Below are 25,947 nucleotides of genomic sequence, written 5' to 3'. Positions count from 1 at the left end.
TATATACCACCCAGCTTTCTAGAATGTGCGTGTATTCAGACTTCCTGAAATGGTGAATTCAGTGCCTCACTTGAATGTTGGTCCATTCTCTGACCCCTTTATTGGTGAAAAGAAAACAACATCATTCCCACAAAATGCAACACTGGAGATGCAACTCAGTCCAGGTGTGGATCACTCCAGCTCAGGAGCAAGTCACCCAGCTGGTCTACATTGCTTGGGTTCACCTATAGAACAATGGATCTACACCCTGGATACACACTAGTTAGCATTACTGGCCAAACTTTTAGTAGTACCATGCCCACCTGGACCAAATAAATCAGAAGCTCTGGTCTGGGCCATGGGCATTGCTGTTTTAAATACTGCAGGTCATTCTTATGTGCAGCCCAGCTTGAAAGGCACTTTCCATAGATTAGAGTGATTGTGGCCATTGTGCCAATTTTTAACATTCAAAGCATTCATGCAGAGTAGATTTTAATTCATTCTATAAAGCAATGGTGAACTTTTTGTTTTCCCAAGGATATTGCCAAGCATGGAAAACTTACCTATTTCTCTAGGAGTTAGCTTAGAAGATGATTGTGTGTAAGAGAGAAAGAGAGAGACAGGGAGGAGAGAGTGAGAGGGGAAGAGAGAGGCATAGCTTCCTAACTTTTGAATTTTCTTCTCCCTGCTGCCACATTTTTGTTCAGGTCATTTCCCCAGTCCCGCTCTCTTCTCCCTACCTTCTTGTAGCACAGATCCCATTATTCCTCTCAAATAATGTCTCCCAAACATGACTCCTTTTATAGTCCCCTTCAGTGGCTCCCTGTCTAGAAAAAAAACACCGAAGTTCCCCTCTGGGCACTTTCACGACTAGTCTGGAGAAAATCGACTAGTCTGGAGAAAATCCTTACTTAAGCCTAAAGGCCCCTGAATGAGCACTGTCATCTCTGGCTTTTCATCTTCATGGGGACAGTGTGTACCTCACCCCAATCTGCCTTAAGTCCCCCTTCAAGGCTCTTCTTTTTTTTTTTTTTTTTTAAGGCTCTTCTTCTGAGTAAAACCTTCGTTCTTCCCACCTCCCATTCCCTACCTACCCCCCCAGGGTCGTCATTGCTTCTGTGCCAGAGCAATACCCAAATAATCCTTCTACAGGTCTGGTGTAGAGGTGTTCCAAAAAAGTGTGCAAATTTCATTTCTCACACTATCAAAATCCTACATGTGTCTTCCGCATTAGATGGAACATTCTCTTAAGTGCAGTGGGTAACATGGTATATGTGGTAGAAAAGGCAAAGCTTTTGGAGCAGATTTGGGTTTAAAACCCTGCTCTAAGCTTACGAGCTGCAGGATCTTGGGGGAAGTCTGAGTGTTTCCTCAGCTGTGAAATGAGTTGACTCTCTGAAGGGATGTGAAGATTAGATGTGACATGTGTTGTGTCAGATACATAGCAGATGACCAGAAAGTTGACTCACAATTTTACCAGATATGCTGCAAAATTCATGAGGAACACTTCTGTACAAAGTAACTGTTGGTTAGAAGATTTGAAAACCCTCCTTTCTCTCACCTTTGTCATCAGGGGCATAACTATTAGTTAATCCCCCAAATAGCGCCCCCCCCCCCCTTTTTAAGATTTTATTTATTTATTCATGAGAAATAGAGAGAGGAAGAGACATAGGCAGAGGGAGAAGTAGGCTCCCCACAGGGGAGGACTCCATCCCAGGACTCTCGGATCACTCCCTGAGCCAAAGGCAGACGCTCAACCACTGAGCCACCCAGGCATCCCCCAAATAGCCCTTTGAATTATTAATCTCATCAAAGACACACACACACACACACACACACACACACACACACACACACACAAACAAAAACAAAAACAAAAAAAAGAGAAGCTGATGTTCATCCTTTCACAAGGCCAGACAGGCTTCTTAGACTCCCGGCTCCTGACTGGAAGCAAAGTTCCAGGCTCCGTTCTTGATGCCACCACTGCCCTCACATTCAGCCTGAGGATTGCATGTTTTTAAATGTAATCACTTACTTTTTAAAAATGAAAATTTAACACCCCAAAGATGATGATTTTGAGGGAAAAATTAAGGTGGTTATTTTAACTTAAAAAGTGAAACATATTCTATTTTCCTGCACCCTTTCAGCCCCTCAGCTTGGGCCTGCATGGTGCCTGGCTGCCACAGCCTCTTGGAGCCTCAGTTCCTTCATCTCTAACTTGAGAATCAGAATAGTACCTGCCTTTTGCAAGTATGAGGATTGAAGGAGTTAATAGAGGAAGTCCTAACCCACGTGGGAAGGGGACAGCACTCGGCAGGGCTCAGCCACAGTCCTCTTGAGCCATCACAGCAGCCGAGGGGGTGGTCCAGCTCAGAGCTCTCCCACGCAGGACCTTAGCTTGCCCCTCCAGGTGCTATACTATGTGAAGGAAGAACACAAAGAAAACATTCACTCTTTAATGCCTCTTGCTTAACTGAGAACTCTAATAAAAAAAGAAAAAGGCACTTTAAAGACAAATAAAAAGTAACTTTATTGACTGCTAATCTTAACATGAAATGCCTATAAGAAATCATTACAAAATAACAGTTTTCTTTTACACACTTTTGGTATCATCCTGATATGATGATCCTTTCACAGAAAGGATTATTTACAGTTTATGTAGATATAAAGCTCATTGTTGCAAATACAAATGTAGATGTATAGAGGCAATATATACCAAACTGGTATACCGACTAGCAACGATATTAACAAATGCAGAATAAATTACAGCTTCATATGTTTCTTTTCCTTTTTTATTGTTTAAAACAATTTCCAAATACAAAATGCAGATAGCCAAAATGATTTTCATATACATATATATAATTCTGCTGCAAACAGAGGATCAAAAAGCAAAAATGTTCCTTAGCATGTTTCATTTTTGAAAACCCACAAGACTATCCATAAATCCAATTATTAAGAGGGTGTGCAAAACCACCAACAATGCTGGTAAAACCCTGAAGACCTGATTCTGGCTGAAGTACAGAGAAAATAAAGCACTATATACTTAATTAAATTAAATATGCTTTTGTCTGGATGTTTGCCGGAAACGCTAAGAGCTAAAGAAATGCACTGCATTATGGTCTGGGCTCTTTAGAGTTAAACTTCCCAGGATTTGTCTCCGAAGCATCTATATGAAATGTTGATTATTTAACGACTTACTTATAAGTGAAGCAGTCATTAGATGATCCTTCTACCTTTTCATACATAAGACTGAGAGATACTTTTGTACATTCTGACATCTGAAACTTTGGTTCTTTTAAAACTTTTGATAAAAGCAAAATAATTTCATGACTACAGAACTCTACGTAACTTTTGTTCCTTTCTAAGTGTGGGGTTAAGCTGATCTGACCGGGCTTGTAGTGTACACACTGCCCTGCTACATCTGCAAACGGGCGTGCCGAGGCAGCCCAGGTGGGGCTGTTCTCCATGTGTTTAGAATACTGATTCCCACCCACGGGAACACTGCTTGTTCTGTTGTACCTTAAATCTATTTCTTTGTTACCTGAAAACTTAATTTTGTATAAAAATATGACTGTTTCTTTAGAAAATAATATATAGTTTCTTTTTAAGAAAACCTGGCAGATAGAAAAAATGGTATATCAAAATATGGTAAACAAATGTTGTAAAATATGAAATCATTACAAACATCTCATAGAAAGACATTGTGCTGAAGTTCTCTCCTGAAGTGCGAACAGCATCGTTACTGTACAGCTAAAGGTTAATAAATTCACTCTCCTGACTTGGTTTCATATATATATACTATCAGCAATGGCAGTAACTGTCTTAAAAATGGCCCCCTCTCAAACACTAACATTTTTTTGTATACTTTAACTTCAAAATTGACAAAAAGATACCCTCTGGAGCAGTGGTATTAAACCCCGTTGCATATTAGCTCCATCTGGAGAGTTTTAAAGGAAAAGGCAACTCCACCTGGACCTCACTGCAACAGACTGATTTTATTGGTCTGAAGTGGGATCCAGACATTGTTATTGTTTTTAAAGCTCCCCAAATAATTCTATTGTGCAACCAGGGTTGAGAATCATGGCAAAAGACATATGAGAAAACAGTCATTCTTAACTCTACATATATTAACTGATTGTCTGTAGGTATCATTCATTCAGTGACACATCGTCCATAGTAAACAAGACAGACCACGTACACAAAATAGTCATGGAGCCAAGATGAAGAGTTAGTAAGCTTTAAACACATATAAACACACGCAGTCTCGGGTATTTATATATGTATAACATATACGTACAGTTAGGGTATTTTGGTTAAGCAGAAGCCAGCCTTACCGTAATTTGTTCTTGATTAAAAACAAAGCAAAACACCAAGCACAAACATTTTCTAAGACCTTTCCATAGCTTTAACAAACTGGTTTTGTAAACTCCACAAAATGCATGATGACATGAACACAACTGATCAGTTACTTGGATGAGAAGCTCAGATGAGTCCCAAAGCTGTCAGGAAGGGCGGGAAGAGGACATGGCACTGACCAGGCATGAAGGAGTCACAAGGCATCATAGCACGCAGAACTTTCTGGTTATTGCTTCATTTGCATCTTCTTGACCCTGGGCTGCGCTTCTGTTATGTACGTATCTTTGGCTTGCTAGAACTACAGGATTTTGACCACTTCATTAGTGTTCACTTTGGGACAGCCCCAGTGAGGCAGCAATGGCTATGTACTAGGCAATGGTCTCTCCATTGAAAGGAGAGACTCTCTTTTCTTCTCCTCCCTCAAGCCACATGCATGAGGGAGTGACCACAAAAAATTTACAAGCAAACAAATAAACCTAACAACATCTTTCACATGATAAAAAAAATGTGATGTCGTGTAATCAAACTAAAAAACAAAACAAGGAACAGACACACCACAATTCAATGTTCTGAAGGCTTGGTAACTAGTAAAGCACATTTCCTTCCAAAGGATCATGAACTTCCGGGCACTTGTCTTGCTGTCCATTCTCTGTAGTTCTTTTATCTCTGTGTAATACTTAAAGTGCAGTTGTCCCAAGGCTTCTATTTCCATTGCCAACATCATCAAGAAAGAGCTATGTTTTGGGGTGAAGAAAATATGGCACAATAATTAAGGAAAGAACCCATGGCTTTTCAGCCTCCAGCAAACAGCAGCCGGCCTGTACAGCTAGCCGCACGCAGATGTACTTTATACAACAAACTCTGGAACTTCATCATGTGTGAGATCCAGAGAAAAGTACTTGCTGGTTCTTTTGACTGGAAAAGCATCTTGGATGTTGACACACTGCTGAGCCAAGCAGCTGTTGCAGTAGAGGCCTTCTTCATCCAGTTCGTGGCCACACCCAAAGGTGTAACTCTGAGCAGTGTCTTGACATAGACCTGCAATGCGCAAGAAGTCTTTCTGGTAAAGTCTGATATCATCAAGGCTCAAGCTATGTCGATCGGTGGAGGTCTTTGGTTTCCGACATATAGTCTGCAAAATAAGGAAAGGTTAAAACAACTTTAAGAGTATAGACTAAACTGAAAGGTTAGCAATATTTGCCCTTGTAAAGAGAGAAGCCGCAAAATCATAAAAGGTTATGGAATCCTTATATGTTGGAAACTAATTTCCAATTGGAGGTTTCTGGGCCTCTGAGGCCCTGTGGGGAATATGTCAACACAACCACCATCACCACCACCATGAGCAACACTGGCTAGCATTTACTGACCCCCTATCATGTGTAAGGCCCTAATGGTTCAATCTTCCTGTCAGGTCTAAGATGACAGTGGCATTATTTTCCCCATTTTACAGATGAGTAATCTAAGGCAAAGGAGGTAAATGCAATAGGAACCCAACTGTCTCTAGCATTTCAGAAGTCAAGAAATTGTCTTAAAATAGGGCTGGATAGGTTAAGATGGGGTCTAATTTTTTTTTTCATTAGAATATGACATTCAGCATGGCAATACTCTCATGCTGAGGTCCGTTATCATTTTAATAAGATGTGGGGAAGTGAACCATTCAAGAAACACAATTTGAAGAATTGTTTTTTTTGTTTTTTTTTTTTTTAAAAAGCTAGAGTTCTTGGATAAAATACTAATACATAGTACAGAAAAGGCTGGGAGGTGAGAGGCAGGTCCCAAACACTGTAAGCAGTATTCTCCCAAATACTTCATACAGTAGGCAGCAGACTTGTAGAACTCATTACCCCAAGAAGTGGTATTAGCTGAAAATATAAATAAGTTAAAAAATGGTTCAGATAATTACATGAATGAAAGATACTTCATGGGTTATTTAAGGGAACTCAACTCTGGCTGCCAAACATCATAAAAGCCAACCTTGTCAGAATAAGTTATCGCTTTCTGCTTAAAGGCAGAAGTGCCAGGAGGAGAGAATGGGGTCTGAGCCCAAAAACATTTTATTAGGAAATACCACATCTGAGCACTCTCTGAAGATACTGATCCCCTGTACTCATGCAGGCTTCCCAGGTGCCATTGGGATCTCCCACGCAGAATGCACTAGGGCCGCATCACAAATCCACACGGCAGGCCCACAAATGTGCTTCCCATCTTGGAGGTGCAGAACCCAGTCCTTAGCTGCGCCCCACAAACATTTATATACAGTAAGATCTAACACCGGGTGTCAGAACTAGAGGGCAAACCTAGGCAGTGTGACCCTGAAGCTCGTAATCATCATGCTACACATACTGCTTTAGAAATTATTAATTGGAGTATTCAAAAAAATATTTAATAAAATATCATGTGCACATTAATACTACTTAAATGAGACAGGAAAAAAGGGAGGAGAGAGGCACACACAGAAGGCAAAAAAACAAAAAAGACAGAGATGCTCCAAGAAAGAGAGGCAAAAGTGGAGAGAGAAGGTGAATGCTCAGGAAACAGAGGTGAATATCAGTTATATAATAAACCCAGATGCTGCAACTATGAGTTTCACAGTATTTTACATTTTGGTATTTTAATAGTCTAGCCAGTGATCACAAGTTACCAAACAGTCTCAATCAGCATACTTTGAAAGTATGTTTCATTTCTACCATAACAAACCTGACAAAAAAATTATCCTCCCAGTTGTTAAGGTCAACACACACACACACACACACACACACACAGCACCTGAAGTCTGAAATATAGACACTTCCCTACTATAAAAAAGTATGAAACAAAGTACATAATTTATCTAAAAAAAAAAATCAACTTAAAGATGCATGGAACTAGCAAATAAAGTGGATATATATATTCAGAACAAAACTAGAATGTAACTAGTGAGAAGCACTGCCTTAAGGGTTTTTAATTTTTGCTCATTTATATAAATGTAAGTTCCTTTTTAAAGTTTTCTATAACTTCAGTATCCAATTTAAAATTTCCAATTCCTTCTGTACCTGTGGAAGAGAGTCAGTACTCTGGCCGCGAAGCTTGACAACTGTTTCTGAGGAGCTGGAGGTGGAAGAACCGATTTCTTTCACAATCAACCCTAAAGTAAAACATGGGGAAAAAAAACAACCCAACAATGAAGACTTCTTATTATTCATACTTCTTGCCACATGCCTGGCATATACTACCACCACGACTGAAAGGTCAAATATTAACCATTACTGAAAAATCTGCTATTCTTCCATAGGAGACAACCAGAATGGAATATATACTGTCTCTTGTCTTACAGTAAATAGGGACAACAGGGATAAATGTGGGGTTAGAGTACAGGAAGGAGCTTAGGACCTGAATTTTCTAAAGTAAATGACAACTTCTAATTAATCTATTTATGAGGGTAGTAACAAAAAGACTGTAGGTGTAAAGCGGTTTATCTCCTAAGGTTCCCACCACTCCACAGAGCATGAAGTCTGAACTTAACCCCTGCTGAACTATGACATGGCCTTCTAGGCTTGGTTCCCCTTAGATATGCAGTGATTTAGTGTGAGGCTTTGACTTCCAGAGTCATGCGGATCTGGGATGGCACTGGCTCCGGACAAATAATTAGCTGTGGATGCTGGTCAGGGACTTAGGCTCCCTGTGTCTCAGTCTCCTCCTATATAGTGGGGCTGACAGCAGCATCTATCCAAAAGAGTTTAATGATGACTGAAAAGCAAATGCACGGAAAGGGCAAGCCAAGGTGCGAGGTCTGCAGATGGGACACACTCAGCTCCCAGGAGCTCCTCGGGCTGATGGGGACCCTGTGGCACTTGCCTCCTGCAGCAGATCCTACAGGGGAGAGACCACAAATGGGAGGCCCCCCTGAACATTCAGTTCTGGATCTTCAAGACCAACAGGATCCCCTAATTACCTCAGCGCTCAGGGGTAATCTGCTAATATTTTGGAAACAGAAATCCAGGGCTGAAACTTCCCTTTGTGGCTTGGCAAGTGAGTAAAGCACCAGAAAAAAATGTTTCAAAAGATAAAACTAACAAGAACTAGAGATGGGAAGTGAATATGATCACTGATGTTTTTCTCGTGCATAGATGAAGCAACTCAGTCAAACCCCGGATCCTTAAGGCCAAATGGTTTCTTAAGGATCTTCTTCTTAGGGAAAGTATGTTTTCACCTTATAAAAAAAAAGAACCTTGAGTAATGTGATTTTTATTTAGCTACTGCTAATAACCTCAGAAATGGTCTTTTGTGTTCTATCCCTTAACTATTTACTTTTAAGATTTTATTTATTTATTCATGAGAGACACAGATAGAGAGGCAGAGACATAGGCAGAGAAAGAAGCAAGCTCCCTGCAGGAAGCCCAATGTGGCAACTCGATCCGGGGACTCCGGGATCATGCCCTGAGCTGAAGGCAGATGCTCAACCACTGAGCCACCCAGGCGTCCCTATCCCTTAATTCTTTAGAAATGACTCAATAAGTCAGTGACTAGTATATGCCTTGCATATTAAGTGTTTGATAATTAGTTCAGTTGAAACATGAAAGGAAGACATTCTCAGTTTACATGTAGACAGTTTAAAAACTCTCAGGTGGATATACTCATGTTTTGGGGGTGTACAGATTGCTTTAGTGGGGGAGGGTCTTTCTCTAGAATATCCTTATCTTTTAAAAAGCTTTAAACTTTTAACAAATCATCAGAGAAAGATGTGGACTAGTGTACTTGGTTGGCAATTGGGACAGGTCCTTCTGGATTTCCTGATAAATGTGCTCTTGGCCACTATGCCTGTAAAGAATCTGCTCCCAAACCCAGACTTTGCATTAGCTAGATCTGCATCAAGTCAGGTGGTTGGAATACTAAACCAACATCTATCAAACTTCCATCACTACTCAATCTCAGCTCCATATTTTATTTATTTTATTATTTTATTTTTCAAAGATTTTAATTATTTATTAATGAGAGCCAGAGAGAGAGAGAGAGAGAGAGAGGGAGAGACATAGGCAGAGGGAGAAGCAGGCTCCATTCAAGGAGCCCGACGTGGGACTCCATCCCTGGACCCCAGGATCATGCCTTGGGCCGAAGGCAGATACTCAACTTCTGAGCCATCCAGGGATCCCTCAGCTCCATATTTTAAAACAATATTTAATGCTCAAAGTGTAGAGAATTTGGAAAAGTAGGATGATGCAAGAAAGAAAACAAGACCATCGATAACCCCATCATCTAGAGAAAAGGCTGTTAATACTTTTATCTATTTTTTGTATACATATACATTTTTAAATTTGAGATCATCCTATTATACAATTGGTGCTGTTTTTCTTGCCTTTCTCCTATTATTATATATTCTTTGAAGATCCTATTACTTAATGGTTGTACAATATCTCACTGTTTGGATAGAATATACAACCTCTCATTGTTAACTGTTTAGGTCCTTTTTCCTTTTTTTTTGCTATTATAAATAACATATCAAGAAACGTTTTTGTATATAAACCTTTTTCAGCAGCTACTCTATTTATATTTTATTTCTATTTAAAATTACAAAATCTTAGAAAACTTAAATGTAGGAATATATAAAAATAAAAAGCACAAGTCTGCTTTCCTTTACATCTCCTTTTTCCCACAGACACTTTGGTGTGTACTGTTTAGACAGTTTTATTTCCACAAAAATACACATGTACATAGTGAAAGCAAGATCTCTACCCATCTATAATGTGCATATAATTGGTTTATATTTAATATATATTAAAATGTATTTATAAGGAAAAACGTCTATGTTATAGAGCAAATGAGAAAAAAAAAAAAAAAAGAGCAGAGTTTGGTATGAGAATGTTAAGCATGATCAGAGCAACCTGCCAGATGAATCTGTGTTGAGTAAGCAGAGTGATTCTCTGTAACCACTGGCAGGTCTATTCCTGGCAGAGCATCTGGAGGCCGTGGTTCTGCTAGGTTAGCAAATGAAATTCTGCAATAAAGAGAGCCTCATGCTTTTACAGATTAAATGCCCGGATGAGAGGACCAGGAGTATTGGCCCTATTCATCTCTGATTCCTAGCACCTGTTGCATGGGTGAGGCTCACTATCAGGGACTGTGGATCTTGACAGAGTGATTGCAGGTCATCCTGGTTGTAAATACACTCTTTCACTTAAAGCTCAACATGGCTGAATAATAAGCACCCGCACCATGTCAACAGCAGCGCGACAGCACTGATTCCTAAGATATGTTTTTATATCAAATGGAGACCAATCCATAAAATGTGACAAAAGCCATTAGGAGTGACTGAGGCTTAAAAACAAAATCCATAGTGTTGGGTTTTTTTTAGGGTAATATCTTTTATTTGGTAGAAATAGATACTATATACTCTGTACTAGGGTTACAGTGAATGCATGTTTTCTAGTAGAGCTAATTGGATATGGAATTTAGTAAGTGTCTTTTGATGTCAAACTTTTTTGACACGTTTTCCTCGGGGCTCCTATACCTAGTATGATCTAGTGAGGGAAAACAGTACAAAACAAACCTGGAGACCAGACTTCTGTTTTTAGCCACATAATATTTGTCCCCCTAATCTACAGGATTTCTCATCTGAAAAAAGGTCTTTGAGGCTCCTTCTAGATGTATTATATGACTCTCTAGTTATCGCTTAAAACAGCAAAACAAATGAACAACAACCAAGAGAAAACTGTATTTTACCACTTTGTCCAGACCTTGGGGTAGAAGAGGCTAATTCCCAATCCTAGGTGCTTCTTCCCCTGCCTTTCCCTTTCTTCCTCAGAAGATACCAGTCCTGCAGTTTGGGGCACTGTCTTGGCAAGGTTCTGATTCCAATCCTGTATGACCTAGAGCCCCACCCCATTCCTTCTATTTTCTGAGGCACCTGCTTCTCAGGCTGGGGCAGTTTATTACTTAAGGAGAAGAACTTCCCATAAGAGCTCACCAGAGTGTCCATTCAGCTTCCGTGACATGAGCATGTCCTCGGTGATATAGATGCACATGTCTGGGCTGACTTCCAGAGACTCTTCATTCATCTGCTCCAGGTCCCTGGGATCATCGACCAACATCTCTATTTCTGGAACAGAAGAAGGAAAAGACATTTGGGGATATGAAGGGAAAGGGACACCAGAATTCATAGCCATACTTTGAGGGAGGCTATGTAATTGTCCCTATTTTAAAACAGACTTGCTAATGAGAATCTATATAATAGGAAACTCTTAGGACAATTTCCCACTAGATGTATTTGTTCTCTTTTTTCACAGGATTGTTGTGTTTGTTACATGTCTTCTAATGCCACAATCTGATTGTTGATTATTCTTTACTCTTTAAGAAAAAAGAAAAGAGAAAGGGGTGCCTGGGTGGCTCAGTTGGTTAACTGTCTGACTCTTGATTTTGGTTCAGGTCACGATCTTAGGGTTGTGAGACAGAGCCCTGCATCAGGCTCCTCGCTCAACGCAGTGTCTGCTTCTCCCTCTCTCTGCTCCACTCTGTGTGCTCACGCACATTCTTGCTCTTTAAATAATAAAGAATCTTTAAAAAAAAAAAAAGAAGAAAAGAGCTATACCACCTTGCTGAGATGACGAAGGGTAAACTGAGACTGATGGGCTGTTTGCCTAGGGCCAGAGCACAATGAGTATTTCATGAAGCTCCCCATTTCTCTTAGCTGCCTACCTGCAAGGCATTTAAGTGACTTCATTTGAGATCCACATGAATTCTATAGTAACCAAACAAATGTGCTGCAGTTTTCCTTAATGAAGTCAGTATTTTTTCCCCAAACCTGAATGCTATAGCACTTGAGGCAGAAAAATAGTAAAAAGGTTATACACATATGCTCAGCTTGGTGATACAGGCTAGAGGTCTGATTTTATCTCAACAGAGTTAAGCAGCTAGGTACTAACTTTCTATTATATACCCAGAGTTCCGGGTGCAGAGGAGGAGTTTAAGAAATACTAAAATAAGCAATGGTCTGAGCTCAAATATTTTTTTCCTGCAAAAAGTTTAAGACATTTCTGTCACTAGCACTACATCTGCTCAGTTGTCCTAACCAACATCTATTTACTATTTTTATTTTTTTAAAGATTTTATCTATTCATTCATGAGAGACGCAGAGAGACAGAGACAGGCAGGAAAAGTAAGCTCCCTGAGGGGAGCCTGATGAGGGACTCAATCCCAGGACCCTAGGATCACGCCCTGAGCCAAAGGCAGGTGCTCAACCACTCCGCCACCCAGATGCCCCATCAATGCCTATCTAATCTGGGAATCAGAAACGCAGATGTGAGCACTGCAGGACTGACCACTGCTCCATTTCACATAAACCTCTAGGACTCAGAATCCACCAACACCCAATCCCAGGGTGGCAAAGGATCATGACTAGAAGAAAGCTTTGTTCACCACACAAGCACCAAATCATGGGAGAGGATACAAGACCCCTCCTCGTCTCCATTATTGCTTCTTAGTTATGCTCCGCACATCAATTCTCCAGAAGTGACACTTGAAAAAAATACTAGGCAAGACGAAGGAGGGGAGACAGAAACAGCAGCTTGCTCGGAAAGCCCACAGTGAGCAGGTTACCATCGTCCTGCGAGTCCTCTTCCAGCCGGTCCTTGCCGCTGCTCTCCACTCCAGAAGTGTGGGAGCTGCCGTGGCTGGTCATGGAGCTGCAGCTTTTCAGCTTGCGGTGGATGGCGCTGCCAGAGTAGCTGTCCTCGGGCCCCGTGTCCCGGGGCTTGGTGTCCGCCTCAATGCCCGAGGTGTGGGAACTGCTGTGGCTGGCGGTGGAGTGACGGGACAGGCGCTTGTGCTTCACGCTGCCCGCGCTGCTCCCACTGGCCCGAGACCGCTTTTCCAGCTGGTCTACGTCAAGGTCCAGGCTGTCGCTGATGTAAGACTCCCGATACTGCTTCTTCTCTGCATGGTGAGGAGCACAGCACATCATTATATTCAACCCAGACAGAAGAAAGGGCTGGTTAGCTTTAGTGAGTCACTGGGCTAAGAACTAGGGTGCTTTCACACCCAGAATCCAGGGACTGGAGAGTGATGATTCTGACAGGAGCTCAACTTAAGACTGCAAATGCATAAAAACCAATACAACAGATTTGAGGTTGGATTTAAACTATTCAGAGAGTCTTAAAGCTTCAAAACTATAGAAAAGTACTCTTCCATGTAGAATCACCAGACCACCTCTTGTCTGCAAATTGCTATTGGCCAACAGTGACATAGGTTCAGTATGTGAGAATAAATATTTAGAAGTCTTTAGAGCACTTGAACATTGCCATGACAGCCACTACTGTGATTTTGTATGCAGAAGGATCAGTCCACAATGGATGAGAAATCTTAAAAATCTGGTCCTTCCCCACAAATAATTTCAGAAGTACTGCTACATAAGACTGTTTAATAAATATAATTATACTAACTGCCAGTGATTTTATTTATTCAGTTTGGCCCATTACTAGCTTAGTTATGACTGCTAAATATAATTTAAAATAAAACTATTCTTCTGCAAATTTCTTTCAGAGAGTTCTAAAATTTAGCTTTTCATTAATGAAAAATTAATGAAGGCCCCTTTTCTCCATTTGGGGTGCACTAATGAGGCTTTATCATCTATTTAGAAAACATAGTAATCATTGCTGGGTTGATGATTTATACTTATGTGGCCTCTGAACTATAAAACTATTCTTTAATAGGTCAGGGCCATTCTTTAACACAAGGACATACTAGAAAGTCCCTTTCATCAAATGCTTAACTAAACACTACATTAAAGCACCAAATTCCAACTGAGTTACAGGTATACAATAATATTTCTGTGTTTCAGATCAGAATTTTAAAACAGAGAAGTAGTTTAGATTCTTTATATTCTTAATACTGATGAGAAATAACACATTAGAACAATGTTAAAGATGGAGAATGCATTTGGGGAATGTTAAATAGATATTATTTCAGAAATTGCTAATTTGTAGACTAATTGGGTTCTCAGGGGCCTATTGATGGATTTAATTGCCTTGTTTTTTGGTTAAGTGAAAACACTTGCACTCCTGATGTCTAAATCCAACTCTGAAGTATAATCACCATAGGCTCCCTAGAGAGGGAAGGAGCATCAGCAGAAAGAGAAGATGCACTTTCAAGGAAGCAAAACGCAGAAACGCTTGCAGAAGGTTTTGTGTACATTGTTGTGCTCCAGCCATTCACATCAATTCTAAGGAATCTGACTACAACACAACAGCCAAGTATGCACAGCCATGCAGAAAACAGACTGGGGCTAGATACCAGAGCCTAACACAACACAGCTGAGACAAGTCTCATGCGCATCATCTACAATCCATCTTTTAGAGCTAGACTGGGTTTTAAAGATTCTTATTTTCTGAAGGCAACAGGGGATGAGATGAAGATGGAGAGCTAAAGCAGTCTGCAAAATTCTCATACAATTTCTATTCACTGTTGCTTTAAAATAATAGCCATGTGGCATTTGCAAGGTGGAAAGCAGAAAGAAAATAGTTTTCTAAAAAATTCTTTAGAGGCTGGAGTTCTAAAACAATTGGGAATTATGGCTCTAGTAACTTAAAAGTTTTTCTACCTCTTTACAAACAGCCCTTTTACTCCCAACACCTCCCAGCAGGTTCAGAGTCAGTCACAGTTACTCTATACTCATTAGTATATTAGAAGGCAAGCACTGCCAACCTGTTCTTTACCTCATAGGGACTTAGGGTAAATCTACTTCCTGTCAATGTGTTAGAGCAGCTTTGGGTTGGTTATGCGGCTGGCCAGAGTTCCCTTCTTACAGCTGTATCACTTAGATCCAGTACAAACGTTTAAGAAGTGTCACACCACTCAGTTACAAACTGAAGGAAATATTTACATAATTCTGAAATTTATTCTAAGACCTGCAAAATGCAGCCTCTTGTCTCCCTAGTAATCAAGGGTGTCAACAGCACAGATCGTCACTATGTTGGTGTTCTTTGTATTCTCTCGGTGGTAAAAGCCCAGAGACCACAAAGCTTTTCAGATGTGATTTTGAAACAGAATGCAGTGTAGCCTCTTGACATATGATCTAAGAATAAGCTCCAACTGTTGAATAAAACTGGGTTATAAAACCTTTTTTCATGACAAAAGCATTTTTTAAACTTCTCTTTTAATGCTATGCAAGAATTCTTATGATCATTTTCTACCACAAAGTGCTAAAAGAGTCTTTCAGATAAGGTGACTTTAAATTAAATTAAAAAAAAATACAGTCTCTTTTTGTATGGGTTTTTTGTTTGTTTGTTTGTTTTGCTAAACCAACACCAGGAAAAGAGCTTTCTTGTAAAAATGATGAAGCTCTTAAGTGTGGATGAGATAACTGGAGTCAGGCTAAGGTGGGCCCAGAGAAACTTAGTTCAGGCTTTCTTTAGATCTAGAAGAATCTCTAAGTAGAAGAAACTGGTATGTTTTCTTTAGAAGAAAAAGAGAGATGTCTCTTTTCTCAGTTCTATCAACATTTATCCAACTAAGAAATCTAATTAACACCTGTTATCATTCCTTCATTGCCTTCCTCATGTAAGCCCCCAAATGCGCTTGGTACTATGTATGGTAAAAGATAAAACTCTGCCTTGTAAGAACTGAAAATTCTTTGTAATTTTATCTTAGAACCTATACGGGAGGTTCAAGAGTTCTTTCAGGCTCTAAAGGGCTCCCCTCATCATCTAAATAAGAATTTATTAAAATGCTGATGGGAAAGCTTGTGGAATAAATAAACTTTTCAAGGCTCTATAAGCTGGCCATTTAGGAACATGGCCAATTTGGCAAATGATGGGCTCTACACCTAAGTTACCTATTTTTACAAGTCTCCTTGGCGCTTCTGTCCCATCTTCATTCCTCCTAACATTCATGTCAGCATTGGAGAGATGTATTTATGACACTGATGAGTCATCATGGGGAAGAACTGGCAGTGTGGCAGCAGAGGAAGCCAATACACCTGGCGGTTACACCAATTTTCTCCAAAAACAGAAGTAGTTTGGTGACAGAGAGTGGAAATGATTCATGTTTTTTTTTTTTTTTTTAAAGATTTTATTTATGAGAGAGAGAGAGAGAGAGAGAGAGAGACAAAGACCTAGGCAGAGGGAGGAGCAGGCTCCACGCAGGGAGCCTGACGTGGGACTCGATCCTGGGTCTCCAGGATCATGCCCTGGACTGAAGGCATGCTAAACCGCTGAGCCACAGGGGCTGCCCCTTGGATCCTATTCTTTGGGGTTCTAGAGCCCCCCTGATGGCAGCTCTAGGGTAAGGGGCCACAGATGGCAAAGGCACCATTTTCTTCTTCACTCAAGACCCCCATACCTTCATTTTCCTCCAGCTTCCGGATGTGGCGCAACACAGGCTGCAGATTCATGTAGAGACGGTGGCTATTGCTCAGGAGTTGCAGGAGGTGTCGGGAGCGCATGGGGCACCCTGTGTAGTAGATGAGCTTCCTGGCTGAGGGCAAGCCATCTGGCAAAATCTCAAATTTCTTACCCTGTGGAGTGAAAGCATAAATCGGATTTGGGAAAAGAAGTCTCTAATTTGCCAATGTCCCTTTCATTTTCTTTCTAATAAAGAAAACTACAGATTCAGAAATAAATGTAGAAAGCTCCATTAAAAATCCACTGAGAGTTAAATTATTGTTTTCCCATTCAAAAATGTCACAGGACAAAGTTTACCAAAAATTCAGAGAAGTATCTAGCCAGGGTCTTCTGGTAAACACTGACTGAGAAGGACTGTTGAGGAATATCTTTGATTTCTCTGGCTAGTTGGGCCACTTGTGCAATGGAGAAGAGAAGGGCCCACCATGAAAACATCTTCCAATTAAATTCCAACACCCTAATTCAGCAAACAAGAGGAAAAATTCTAGAAGCATAATGCATTCAAATATTTGTTGAACCAAACATTGTACTTGTCACTGAGAAAATGACAGTAAATAGGACAGACTAGATCCTTACCTTCATAGAAATATATTCTAATAGAGATGGTAAGTAAACACATAAAAATAACTATAGTTTGTGACAAACTCTGATGAGGAAATAAGGAGTTATGATAGCAGGATAGCACTTCAAATTCCTGTTTATAGGGTTAAGAAAAAAAAATGGAAAAACTTCTTTAGCTGGATAAAAAAGAGAGGCTGGGGGGCACCTGGCTGACTCAGTCTGTAGAGTATGCAACTCTTGATCTCAAGATTGTGAGTTCAAGCCCCATGATGGACATACAGCACAAGAAAGAAAAGACAAGGAAAGGAAAGGAAAGGAAAGGAAAGGAAAGGAAAGGAAGGAAGAAAGGAAGGAAGAAAAAGAAAGAAAAGAAAAAGAAAGAAAGAAAGAAAGAAAGAAAGAAAGAAAGAAAGAAAGAAAGAAAGAAAGAAAGAAAGAAAGAAGAGCTGGAAGCTAGAGGGACAGTTCAAGGGATGAGACAGAGAAAGGAAGAGATAGTATTTTAAGTTTCTCCATCATAGAGATATAAGGAATCTCATTTATTAAGCCCGAGGCCATTAACATAAAGTTCATTAACATACGTTGATGGTCAGAGTTTGGCAAAGTTTATGATAGTTATGGGATATTATAAATTCCTTCACCTCTTCGTTACTGAATTGGGCAGCAGGACTGCAAAAGGAATATTCCAGACATAACAATTCTCAGCCAGAGGGGAGAAGTAAAGCAAAGAGGGAGGCATTTTCTAACTACACAAAGTCAATAAAAAACAATATGGCTTTGTGTATTTCAGTGAGGGGTGGAGTTTTCACCCCTGGACTTTTCATTTTAAAGGAACCACCAGTGGATCCCAATGTTAGGGTGGTAATAACTGCCACTTAATGAGCACCAGGCAGGTATTAACTCATTTAATCCTCACAAGAAGCCTATAGGGAAGAACCAATTATCCTCAGTTGGGAACAAAGAAACTAAGGCACACAGGTTAAGTAACTTGCTCAAGGTCATACGACTTGGGCAGGACTGGGCTGGATCAGAGAAGATCATCTGGGAAATTCACCAAAATAGATACCTGGTCCCCAATCCACACCCACTGGATCAAAAATCTCTTAGGGGAGAAGGATGAGGCCCAGAAATCTTTATCTTAAACAAACTCCTCAGATGAGGCTGATGCATAACTAGATTCAGGAACCACTGAGTCCAGGACCCTTAAAACATTCAACTCCATAAATGTGCTTTATTACTACTCAATTTGGGGCATGACAGGGATAACTAGGGTAATAATTCGCTCATTTTCATATAGCTCAGATCCTTTTCCTTTCACAAAGGGCCTGTGAGGAGGAGGCAGGTCAGGCCCCATTCGATGTATGAGTAAAGTGAAATCAGATTGAACTGTGCCCAAGTAATTAAAATAATGTAAAGTCAGGAACAGGTCTTTTGACTTCACAGGGCAATGTGGAGTCAGTACCCAAATGCTATTTGGCAATACAGCCCTTTATTTATATAGGCCATCTTCCTTATGGGAGAGAAGCACATGTGTACAAATCCTTATCTTCCTCTTTTCTTTGTGCATTTTTTCCAACAGTTTCTGAAGAAAAAATATGGATTTTAATGACAACTAGATATACATATTATTAACTGTAATTCTTTGAACCCTACCAAAAACCAGATATAGCTGGCAAAATAGAGAAACAGCTGGGAAAAATCATGAATTCGCTTCTACAACAAAAAAAAGGATACTATTCTCAATATTCTAAAAATAACAGTACTTTTCCTGTTAAGAACTGTAGATCTTTCTTTGTAATGATGAGTTTCAAAGAGTTAGATATTAATAGAAACATCTTGTTATATCACTCTTTATTCTTTGCTCAAAGAAGTAACTTTCAAAAGAACTGGCCAACTCCTATGCTATAAGTAATTTATCTTGTGGTTATGGCTTTCTGTTTTCTGCTCCCTTTGCTATAGGCTTTTGAAACTAATTCTGTTTGATAAACTCATCTTGTACTTTCCCCATTATATTTCTTCTGCAACTAGAGTAACTTAGGATAGCTCACTGGGGACGAGACTTACAAATTAAAATCAGTAATTTCTTTTGCCTTAAGATTCTTTAATTTTAGGTTCACTACTGATGAGTGGCAGGGATTAAAGCATATACAGTAAGAATATAAGAAAGCTAGTGGTATTCTTCCTCAACTTTTTAAAAATACCAGTTTTTGTACCTGGGACAATATCATTTTTAAAAACAAAACAAAAGAGAGAAGAATAACAAAAATCCACAAAAACAAACAACTGCAATTTTTCTTTAATCAGTTATTTTAAACTTACCACAAACACCAACTTTCCAACATTTGTCCAGGGGAAATCATAAAGTAATTGTTTCTCTTCATCTAAATTCTGTGGAAAAAATAATGCATGCAGAGTTATGGAGGAAACCACCAGACACTCTACAATGGCTCTAACTTCTCTCCTAGAAAACTAAAATGTGGTAATTAATATCTGAAGGAGGTCCTCAACTCTCTTTGGAAATGTTCAGACGGTAATTAAAACATTAGTGATACAAAACTGTAGCTTTGTGTTCCTGAGTAACTGTATTAACTGGCCTTTCAAGACAATCTTTTCCCTTTGAGCCTATCCCTAAATTTAAATAAAAAGTCCAAAAGGCTCAGGCATTCAAGAGATGAGGTAAGGTACTCAGACTTTCATAACTGGGTATTTGCCTAAATCAAAGATAAGAGATCCTCATATTCTCCTTGGTCTCACAGAAAGAGGCATTCTCTTTCCCCTGTTCATGGCTGTTGTATAATATTATCCCACTTGCAAAAGCATGACAGTTAAATATATTTTTTTAATTTTTTATTTATTTATGATAGTCACACAGAGAGAGAGAGAGGGAGGCAGAGACACAGGCAGAGGGAGAAGCAGGCTCCATGCACCGGGAGCCCAACGTGGGATTCGATCCCAGGTCTCCAGGATCACGCCCTGGGCCAAAGGCAGGCGCCAAACCGCTGCGCCACCCAGGGATCCCAAGCATGACAGTTAATACTTATTCAAGGGATGAGCTTTATCAGAAAAGTGCAATGGAAATTAAAATGTCTGGTCTGGCACTGTGTTAAAATGTCATTTTTTTTCTTTATACAGTTATAATGCTCCAGAGGATTAAATAGAGTATTTAAAATCAATAACCACAAAGAAAAATGTTTGGATATTAATGATCTATTAGTGATGAACCTGGTCCAATCTTTGGCTTATTATTTTCTTTTTAGAGAACTGACTACTGTCAGGGCTTGGACTGTATCACTTCATCTGTTCTACATCACCTGCATCTGTACTAGACAAATAAGAAGTAATGACCAATCCATGGCCAGAAATGAGCCAGTGAACCTATCAAAGACCATGCAGGCACACTATCATGGAAGACACAGTAGACAGCATTTGACACTAACTTCTCATTTACTAACCTGAAAAATCTGTATTCCCCGCATGGTCAATCCAAGGGTCAGAGAAGCTTCAATTTCCCTTTTATCCTACAGAAACAAAATCATATAAAAAATATGATCTTCTTGTATAATGGACAATTAAGCACCAAAGAAGACAAACAGAAGGAGAAATCTCAGGATTATAAAGCTTTTAACTTAAAATAACTTTGCTCATCTTTCTGCATCCCTACTTTACTGTAGGCTTTAAGAAAATCATGAGAACCTATTAATAATGGTATATTCTACTTTTTAAGCCACTTCGATTTCAAAGCATTAGTGTTTTCACTATATTGTATACACTTTCATATCTGATAATAGTCTAAATAGTTACATTATTGAAAGCTCTGGTAACAAGACTATTTTTGCTGCTTATCTTTATTTTTTTAGTTTTCTACCTTTCCTTAGATGTTAGAATGTTGAAACTAATGTCATAACTATATTTTGAGATGCACTAGATTTTACAGGTTTCATGTGTCAACTCTGAAGCCAAAATCAGAGGCAAGCCTAAATATTTAAGGCTCTCATTTCATGAGGATAGAAGGTTGTTAAGGCTTTGATTAAGTTTGTTTGGAAAGAAAATTCTTATTTCTAAGAAGTTCAATTATTAAAAAAAAATAAAATAAGTTCAATTATTACTTGCCAATACTCTATACATTCTTTTAAAAAAATTTTTAACATATAGTGTATTATTAGTTTCAGAGGTAGAGTTCAGGGATTCATCAGTTGCATACAATACGATATACATTCTACTGGCTAAACCATAAACTATGCAAAAAATAAACTACAATAAGCATATGGAAAAAAATTCCTGAAATGTCCTCTGAATTTTAAATGTACTCTGAAATTTGGCCACATATTTTAAGTCCTTATCTATAATAATGGGATATAAGGTTATGAAGTTCAAAATAGAAGATAAATAAAATTACTAAGTAACTAAAATATTTTCATTATGATATTCCTCAACACAAATAAGTGAGTATGATTAGTGCCAGTTTTCCCATGAACACAGGAAGAAATATGTTTAGAAAATGCATCCTTATATGGCATAGACAAGACATGGCCTATTTTGACTATTTGGATTTTTCCCAACTAGTATGTTTTTATATCAAGAAAGGTATATACAGTATAGGTTTAACAGGAGAAACCAATCTATCACTGAGTTTAGGTCAATTTCTTCTTAAGGCTACTCTGATTGCTTCCTGAAATAAGACTGTGCTCATAAAAATGCTGGCTGTGCAGGCACAAGGTGTGCATTACTAAGAAAGGGACACATAAGTTTCTTTTCCCAGAATGTTTCTTGTCCTTTGTCTATTTTATTTCCACTCTACAAGAAACCATTAAATGAAACAGGTTTAATGGCTTCTTGATTTCTCTGAAGAATGAAAACTCTGCTCACAAGGTAACATCTATTTCCCTACTTCATTCAGTTACATTATTATTTATCATTTTGGTTTTAAGTAGGTAAGAGTCATTTTCTATGCCATGTAGAAGTACCACACTGTAAGTAAATAAAAGATTAATTTTTACACAAAAGATAAATTGGGGATATTTACTAAAGGATTCTTTAAAGTACTAAGTGTCACTATCAAATAGGAAGCAAATGATAGTTACTGAGCACTGATTAATGTGCCAGACATTCCACCTGGCCACTTCAGAGTCATTATATCATAGAATTTTCCCAACCTTGTGAAATGTATAGAATCCTTTCCACTTGGTAGATGGTCCAGGATTATAGTTATATTCACCTAGCATCACTTAATAGTGGTGATGTAGGGTTTCTGACATCTGAATCTAAAGCCACACTCTTCTATATACCATTCATATTCCCAGTATACTTTAAAATAAAAACTGATCGTCTAATGTCATCTATTTGCATTTTCTCATATGAATTGATGTGTCACAAATGAAATCTTTTATGGAAAAAAAAAAAAAGAAGTAACTACTCAGCCCTTTGGGAACTTGGCCAAAGAGATCCCACGGAACTCAATAATGCCTCTCAAGAATGATAGGACATTAACAATGCATCTCTTGGGCATGGAAGTGAGGGAAAAAAAAAATACCATTCTTTGGTACCTTATTAAGTTTTCTGAACCAGCCAGGAAGATTATCTAGTAACACACCTAAACTACAGTTCAGCTTCCAATGGTCCAATTATGCTAATCTTACCACAAAGGGTGTAGTAGTAATAAGAAGCATAGCAATAACAGTGATAATGGTAACAGCTTAACATCATGCTTAAGATGTGCTGGGCACTGTTTTAAACACTTTTTATCCATAAATTCCTTTAGTCAGGTAGACCTGAGTTGGATTCTAGCTCTGCCACTTGCTAGTTTCATGGTCTTTGGATGTTTCTTCATCTGTAAAATGAACATCACAGTTTCTATCTTACAGAACTGTGAAAATCTAAAAAAGAAAATAAAGCGTGCCCCACAGAAACAATACTTAATAAACATCAGCTGTTGTGGTGGTAGTTCTTATTAAGAGATACAACGCAAGTATGGCCTCACTTTGAGGAACATTAAAAATTACTGATCAAACGAGCTGCAAATGTTACTGCCCAAGGCAGACATATAGATTTGGAAAAAAGAAAGATAATTATTTCATAATTACTGAAAAGCCAGGTTCACAATCTGAAGCCACCTGTTATCTCAGTATCAGAACCATTAAAGAAAGACTCCATCATGTTCCCAGTCTCAAGGAAAAGCACCATTAACTCCAACACTGACCTATGATAACAGTTCACATGAAACTTTTTTCTTTAAAAAGCCCTTTAATGGGGTGCCTGGGTGGCACAGCAGGCTAAACGCCCGACTCTTGGTCTCAGCTCAGGTTGTGATCTCACAGTCATGAGATCAAGCCCTGTGTCAGCCTGGAGTCTGCTTGGGATTCTCTCTCTTTTTCCTTCTGCCCCTCCCCATCCCCACATGTGTGTCCATGTGTGCACGTGTGCTCCCTATCTCTCAATAAATCTTTTTAAAAAATAAATAAAAAGCCCATTAAAAAGTGAAATGACAAATTTTAACAAAATCTTCTTCTAATGGAGAAGGTATTTTTTTTCCTCAGAAGCTGCATACACACTACAGTTTTGTACCTTATACAATCTGTAGTAATGCACAGCAACATCATCCAGTCGGACGGCCTCTTTGATGTATTTAAGATGTGCCTCGGAAGCAGTCAGTGCAAACTGATCCTTGTGCATGTTTGGAATGTGCTTCAGGATGTAGTCCTTCCCTCTCTTGGAAACAACCTGTTGGAATACAATAGATATGCAATGCAACATTTGTTGGAGGGATGGAAGTTCTACCCTCACATCCCCAAAATGATGAAAGGACAAGAACCTAAAATAGGCCATGTAAATTGGCTAATTTCCAGTAGGAAATTTCCCACTTTTATTCTGTTTTCACCATCTGTTATGTTACTAGGCTGAATCAGCTAATACTAGAAGCTACAAAGTCAATATAGCTGTAGTACTGTAGATCTGAGAAGAAAAATCACAAGAAATGAGAAAAATATGTTCTTTTGGCTTTAAACTCACCATGCAAACTTGCAAAATTTTATACACATCACTGTTTATACTTGCAAAATGATTGGTACCATGCAATACATTGACTGTCAACACATATTCCAAGTTCTGGATTCTACTTAACTCTTCTAAAATTACAGCCACAAGAGTGGGAGGTTCTAAATGTTGATCCAAAGAAGGCAGGGGACTGGGAGGAATTCTCTGAAACACGTCTGGTTTTTGCATAAAAGGTTGATACGAATGCTCTATTTGAATACTTGTGAGAATACAATTTCATTCAAACATTCATTGCAATTCACTGTGGCTCAGGTTTTCATCAGAGAGCAGCCTAAGCCTTTCAATGCCCAAAATATATAGTATCCAGCAGCTGCAGGCTAAGAGAAAGGTGCTGATTAGTTAAGTCTTAGCTGATTTCATGAGGATTATAAAATATGAAAACAATTAGGCAAAGAAAGCAAAAAGAGTAGTGTTTAACATCATCAGAAAAAAATTAAAGGATTCTTAATTTTAAAATGTTTTTATAGATAATGATGTTTTGTTTCTTCCTATTGAATTAAACTTGATAAATTCCTGGCCATTTAAGAAGTTTTGCTGAGAACTCAAAATTACAGAGTTTTCCTTCGAGACTCCTTTTACATGGAGGTAACCTAAGTTAGGAGTTATCAAACTTTTCTCGGATCAAAGAACACTCAGAAAATAGTATTTGTAAAGGCACTGAAGTAAGTGGCTTTGGTGATCCCAAAGATTGAAGACACTCATATCTCAGCACCCTGGAGGCTATGGCACCCTAACTGGTGAGCTCTGATTTAAAAGACCAAGATTCAGGGCACCTGGATGGCTCAGTCGGTTAGGCGTCTGCCTTCAGCTCAGGTCATGATTCCAGCATCCTAGGACGGAGGCCTGCATTAGGCTCCCCATTAGTGGGAAGTCTGCCTCTGCCTCTACCCCTCTCCCCTGCTTGTGATCTCTCACGCTCTCTCAAATAAATAAAATCTTTTAAAAAATAATTAAAAAAATAAAATAAAATAAAAGACCAAGATTCACCGAGTCCCTGATGGCAACTAGGGAAAGAAACACAGGCTGATTTGGGTTCCACAGATACTGAATATGTAAAAGCTTGACACCTTTTGTGGTTTCTTTTTAACAACAGAAGCACTGTCAGTCCACAAAACCTTATATTAAGCACCTCAACGTGAAATGTTGAAGAAACAGAAAAGGTGACATTTGTGCCTGTCCATTAGAATATACAACCAAGCAGTTTACTGGAGGCAAAAGATAAACAGATTATTTGAAAAGAAGACATAAAACACTGTGTCTAGGGTATTCCAGAGCCCAGAGGAAGGGCATTTGGGTACCTAATGGGTTCCTCCAGGCAGAGGATGAACAAGGGTTAGCCAGGTCAAACAGGGTGAGGGCTTTCCCCAGCTAGAGGGACTTTAGAAGGAGGAACACAAGTGTGAAACTCCACAGGACGTGCAGAGACATAGGAATTGCTGGATATTGTCAGAGCATAAAATTCAAGGCACAGGACAACCAGAGAGGAAGCTGGAAAGACTGGCAGAGATCAGATCCCAGAAAGTTCCTCGGTCATACTTGAGAGACAGGCTTTCACTCTGAAGGTGATAGGGGAGCCACGGAAGGTTTAAATCAGAAGCAAAAGCAACTCAAGTGCAAGCTGTGAAGACTGAAG

At 39.1% G+C, this 25,947-nt stretch overlaps 1 protein-coding gene across 11 annotated transcripts in view; it reads right to left on the bottom strand.

Moving 5' to 3' along the window:
- Positions 1 to 2,484: 2,484 nt before the first annotated feature.
- Positions 2,485 to 25,947, bottom strand: part of FRMD6 (FERM domain containing 6) — a 314,363-nt gene continuing 290,900 nt past the window's right edge. For all 11 annotated transcript variants that reach the window (XM_072761554.1, XM_072761557.1, XM_072761555.1 and 8 more), the window contains 8 exons: positions 23,826 to 23,981; positions 20,717 to 20,782; positions 19,584 to 19,652; positions 16,642 to 16,816; positions 12,904 to 13,239; positions 11,276 to 11,407; positions 7,368 to 7,459; positions 2,485 to 5,467 (listed from right to left, as the gene is read on the bottom strand). In XM_072761554.1, the coding sequence (XP_072617655.1) occupies positions 5,183 to 5,467; positions 7,368 to 7,459; positions 11,276 to 11,407; positions 12,904 to 13,239; positions 16,642 to 16,816; positions 19,584 to 19,652; positions 20,717 to 20,782; positions 23,826 to 23,981 (1,311 nt within the window). In that variant the 3' untranslated portion in view covers positions 2,485 to 5,182. The remainder of the gene's footprint in view (positions 5,468 to 7,367; positions 7,460 to 11,275; positions 11,408 to 12,903; positions 13,240 to 16,641; positions 16,817 to 19,583; positions 19,653 to 20,716; positions 20,783 to 23,825; positions 23,982 to 25,947) is intronic.

Source organism: Vulpes vulpes, chromosome 6 (genome assembly GCF_048418805.1).
Source record: "Vulpes vulpes isolate BD-2025 chromosome 6, VulVul3, whole genome shotgun sequence".
Taxonomy (NCBI): Eukaryota; Metazoa; Chordata; class Mammalia; order Carnivora; family Canidae; genus Vulpes; species Vulpes vulpes.
The sequence above is the reverse complement of the archived record's forward strand: the minus strand, read 5'-3'. Positions and strand labels throughout refer to the sequence as shown.